Source organism: Schistocerca serialis, chromosome 6 (genome assembly GCF_023864345.2).
Source record: "Schistocerca serialis cubense isolate TAMUIC-IGC-003099 chromosome 6, iqSchSeri2.2, whole genome shotgun sequence".
Classification (NCBI taxonomy): Eukaryota; Metazoa; Arthropoda; class Insecta; order Orthoptera; family Acrididae; genus Schistocerca; species Schistocerca serialis.
The window spans coordinates 477,200,646-477,205,973 of record NC_064643.1 but is presented as its reverse complement, the minus strand read 5'-3'; the positions used below and the strand labels follow the sequence as shown (position 1 = coordinate 477,205,973).

General features: G+C 37.3%; 1 protein-coding gene across 1 annotated transcript in view; it reads left to right on the top strand.

The window, feature by feature from the left end:
* Nucleotides 1-4,516, top strand: part of LOC126483815 (nuclear pore membrane glycoprotein 210) — a 260,572-nt gene extending 256,056 nt beyond the window's left edge. Inside the window, exon 15 of the mRNA XM_050107008.1 lies at nucleotides 4,132-4,516. Within this exon, the coding sequence (XP_049962965.1) occupies nucleotides 4,132-4,307 (176 nt within the window). The 3' untranslated portion in view covers nucleotides 4,308-4,516. The remainder of the gene's footprint in view (nucleotides 1-4,131) is intronic.
* The last annotated feature ends 812 nt before the right edge of the window (nucleotides 4,517-5,328 follow it).

The window sequence follows — 5,328 nt, the reverse complement described above, 5'->3', positions numbered from 1 at the left end:
ACCAAACACCACAGAAACTAAGTCATGAGAAATCTGCCAGATAACATGCCTAGCATATAGTCGTCATAAGTAAAAGGTAAACTGTGATGGGAAGTGCTGTTGATTATCACAATACAATAGATTTTATATTGGAAAAAAGTACTCAGAGCCCAAAATTGACTTGATTCCACATGTACAAGGCTAAAAGAAGCACAAGTCTTCTGTTTAAAGGACCCTTTTCTTAATTTTACTCTTACTTTCTAATAAGATTAATGCTACCATGTGGATGTTTCTGTAAAACTTAATAGATTTAGCTGTCACATTTTGTGTAATTAATAAGGCATCAGTTGTTCAAAAGCAGTTCTAGAGGAAAGCAAATGCACAAGTTGAATTTCATTAGGGGGGTTATGATTGTTTCTGGCCTCATACCAGTGAATAAAGGTCCAGAAACAATGTAACACAAAGACCTATCCTCAAAGTCTGCTCAGCTCTAAGGTTCTATATTCTCTGCATGAGATGGCATGACCTCTTGCTTTTTCTGCTCACAATTATCTTACTAGCTGTTGCTGTAACAATCTGTACAACATGTAGAGTATTATTTGTTATGACAGCCATCCTTGGAAAGCATAATGTAATGCAACTAATTTTATTTTACCAAACCAGAAAAAATCAGAATAGTTATGTGAGCTTATCTCCTTAGTTTTCTAGTATTTGTAAGCCTCATAGAAATAATTATGTGATGTAATTATATTGCTATTCAAGTATTAGTTTTGCAAACTCATTATGGAAAGCAATGACATCTCATCTTGAAATTATTACATCCGTAATGGAGTAACTCCATTAGCAAAACTCTAACACAACAGTTTTAGAAGGTTTTGAATGATATAAAATTATAATTTATATGAAATGTTGTACATTGTGACCATAGCGTACCGAACACTATTGATTAAAAGGAGGGGGAGGGGAGGAGGACCTTGATGTACTATAACTCCCTAGTTATATTTTAATATTCAAACAAGAAGATTTCCCTGTGCACCACCATAATTTTTTAAAAACGTTATTACACATTTGAAGTATGGCTAAAGTTACGCATTAGACATCCCCATCCCCCACTACCACAGCTGCATATACCAAGCGAGGTGGCGCAGTGGTTAGGCACTGGACTCGCATTCGGGAGGACGACGGTTCAATCCCGCGTCCGGCCATCCTGATTTAGGTTTTCCGTGATTTCCCTAAATCATTCCAGGCAAATGCCGGGATGATTCCTCTGAAAGGGCACGGCCGACTTCCTTCCCTAATCCGATGAGACCGATGACCACGCTGTCTGGTCTCCTTCCCCAAACAACCAACCAACCAACCACAGCTGCATATAACATTTCTTTGAGTCAAACACAAGGTGTGTATACTACTGTTTATTAGAAATTAAGCCTTAAAAAAGTTTTCCTGCTCTCCAGAAATACATACAGTTGTTAATTATTCAGTAGCTACCCAAATGTAACAGTGTGGAAAACAATCCAAAATGCTTGTGCACTGGCCATTGCCCTATCATAGACGCAGGAAAAAGGGGGGGGGCAAATCTGTTGAGAATATAAACACCCTGGCTGTGGGAACAAGGAGATAAAATACAACTGCCAGTGATTCCAGTACAACTGATCATGGGCATTTGCTGGGCAGCAACTTCTCAAGACCCATGTGCAAAGGAATCAAGAGAACCATCCCTGGGTGCAAAGTTGCTAATCACTATTGCCTGCCGGTTACCTATTGGATTAGCACTAGCAATAGACTCACATGAAACCTCTTTTCTAGAGGTGATATTCTGGAACACTGATGTTGTCACGTGATGGACTGAAAAATGATATAATATATGGGGTGGCATAAAAATAACGACACACACAGGGAATTTTTATATGTAGGTGGATACTGTGTATTTTGATATGGAACGTAGTAAGGCCTTTATGATGTCAGTATTCATCAAATGCAGCTTTCATAGATTGTTCACGGCATATGTCTCAAGAAGGCAAATGCTACAATATGTGAAAATTATAGGACGCTCAGCCTAGTTACTCACGCCTCTAAAATAGTAACCTCAGTTATCCTAAAACGCATAGAACAAAAAGTCGAAGCTACACTCTCCTAAGACCAGTTTGGATTCTGGAAAGATAGAGGAACCAGAGTAGCAATATTTGCTCTAAAACTAATAATAGAGAAATGACTAGATAAGAACCTGACAACATACATAGCTTTTGTAGATGTAGAGAAAGCCTTTGATAATGTTAAATGGTATAAGATGTTTGAGGTACTATAAAAAGTAGGAATAGACTATAAAGATAGAAAAATGATATGGAACCTGTACAAAAACGAGACAAAAGTTATCCGTGGACAGACAAAACAAGAGGAGGTGCAGATACGGAAAGGTATCTGACAAGGTTGCGCACTATCCCGTTATCTTTAACCTATACATTGAAGAGGTGCTGAAAAAAGTAAGGGAAAATTCACAGACAAGTGTAGTAATTCGTGGTCAATGAATAGATATGATAAGATATGCCGATGATATAGCTGTCCTAGCTGAAAGTGAAGAAGATCTTGTAGTCCTACTGAATAGAATGAATAAAGTTATGGGGGAAGAATATAATATGAGAATTAATAAAGCAAAAACAAAAGTAATGGCATGTGACAAAAAAGATCAAGTGAAAGTCCAAGTTCATGTAGGCAATGAACTGCTTGAACAAGTTGATAAATTTACTTATCTGGGCAGTAATATTACCAGGGATAGAAGGAGCAAGGCGGAAGTGAAAGTAGAATTGCTCAAGCAAAGGCTGCTTTTAACAAGAAGAAAAACATCAGCCTTGAAATCAGGAAAAGATTTTTGAAATCAAATGTGTGGAGTGTGGCATGCTATGGGTGTGAAACATAGACTCTTGGGACAGAGGAAGACCAGAAGCTAAGTTCTTTTGAAATGTGGTGCTATAGACGCATGCTCAAAATAAAATGTATCGACAAGGTCACAAATGAAGTGGTTCTGGAAAGAGCAGGTGAGAAGAGAAGCTTCTGGAGTTTCATTGTTAAAAGAAGAGTGCAATTTACAGGCCATCTATTAAGACATAAAGGAATCCTGAACACAATCATAGAGGGATATGTGGAGGGAAAAAGACCAAGAGGAAAACCACGACTAAGGTACAGGGATCAAATCGTGAAAGATGTGGGATGTAACACATATAAAGAAATGAAGAGAAAAGCTGAAAGACGCACAGAATGGAGACAAGCTGCCATTGTAGCTGTTGCAAACAAATCCTTGGATTGACCACTACAGAAGAAGAAGAAGAAGAAGAAGACATCATAGTAAAGTGATGGCGGTGTCAATGATTGTTGGTATTGCAGATAGGCAAGTGATTAGTTGTGGACAAGTCTAGCATTGGTTCCTGTGCAGCTGCCATTGCATTGGATTGCAAAGTGTTGCCGGGCAACAACAGTATGTGAAATGTTAATGTGGTAGGAAAATAATTTCCGATAGTGTTTGAAGAATGTTTGATGCATACGGTAGTTGTGTGATATAATGCACTCTGATAATGATAATAATAATAATAATAATAATAATAATCAAACCGTCATGAGTTTGTAACAATGCGTAACAGTCATTGTTAGGAGAACTCATTAAATCTTCAAGAGCTGTCTGGTTACATTGTGGACAATATTTTACTTTGGATGTTGTGTGTCAGTGTGTTCCAGGTAGATATCAACAGTGTATTAATTTATAGAGAAGACCATATTCAGAACCCAGCTGTCTCCTCATCGTGAAGAGGACTGGTGCAAGTTGCTTCAGACATTTTATCTCTCTCTCTCTCACTCACTCTCTCTCTCTCTCTCTCTCTCTCTCTCTCTCTCTCTCTCTCTCTCTCACACACACACACACACACACACACACACACACACACACACTCCATTTTGGGAGTCTACTTTCCAATTATATGTTTCTACATGTATTATTTGGTTTGCTGATAGAATTATTAATGAGTAATACCCTTCGGTTTGTCTTGGTTGTCACATTTATGACAGGCTATCATGTAATACATAAAAATAAGACAACCCTCGTGACATGAACTCTTATGTAATCTGAAATAGTTTATCACTCATCTTTTGATTTCTTTCTTTCAGCTTCACTTCAGCTAACAAAAAGACAATCAATTTATGATGCAGCAGGTAGTGGCAGTATCAGCAGGCCTAGTAATTTAATGATTCGTGCACCATTTTCTACAACTGAAGCTGTATATGGAGACCCAAGGACACCATTCCAAAATATTGATGCACATCGAAGGAGAACTTTTCTGTGATGAAGCCAGTGTGGACACTGGCATGTTGTAATTTATTGTTTAGTAGATGTGTTGGTTCTGGAAACTGTGGTTTACAAGTGGGTCAGATGACGTGTTCCTGTGATACAACATTCTAATGTAGTGTTGCTTCTTCTGGTGTTCTCTCCACCTGAAGTGTTCAAATTGTGAAGTCCTGTAAATAAAGGAAAGTTTTTACTTTGTCCATTTGATACTACCTCATTCTCTGTTGAGTGAATGAAATTTTAATTCCACAGTTTTTATTGGAGTTTTTATTTTTTTTACTGTAGCATTATCAAGATAAGTGTCTTGTAATTCTACAAAAGAATAGTATGGAAATTAAGTGGAAATGTTTGCTAACTTTTAATATTACTTGTGTGAGAGAGACATCCCTCCAATTTTCTCCTTAATTTAAGAAGTAAGATTTTGTTAAGTCCAGTATAATTCTCATAGTTGAGAAATATGCTGCTGAGACAGATAGTGAACTGTAGAAGATACGATCCATTACAGTGCCCTTATTATGAACTGGCTGCATTTGTTGTGTATTGGCCAATACTACCTGACACTGTTTAAAAATAGTTATCCAAGGAATGTAACACAGGTACTGTACAAGGCCTTGATGTTTCTGGAAAGACATATTGTAGTTTAAGAAAAAAATATACAAAAAAAAGCTGAGCTGAGGGTTTATACAGAAGCCACATTATATGCCTCCTACCAGGGCAGCCAAAGTGATAATTGAATAATGCACCTGTGGCAAAAAAAAGTGCTTACAGCAGCAGACAAAGTAAAACTTAAATGAAAGTTAAACTGAGAAGTCTGCCTCATCCATGTGAGTAAAAGGAAAATATGGAGTGTGTATTGGAAGCAAAGTTTTTAAAAATGGCTGTTATAATATTTGTGTTAAAATCATCTGTGTTTCACTTCTTTTGTTCTGCTAATCTCGTTGACCTAGACTGCAGATTTAAAATTTCTGCTCCAAGCAATTCATTCAGCAAGTAGAATGAATATACAGGTGGTGGATGTA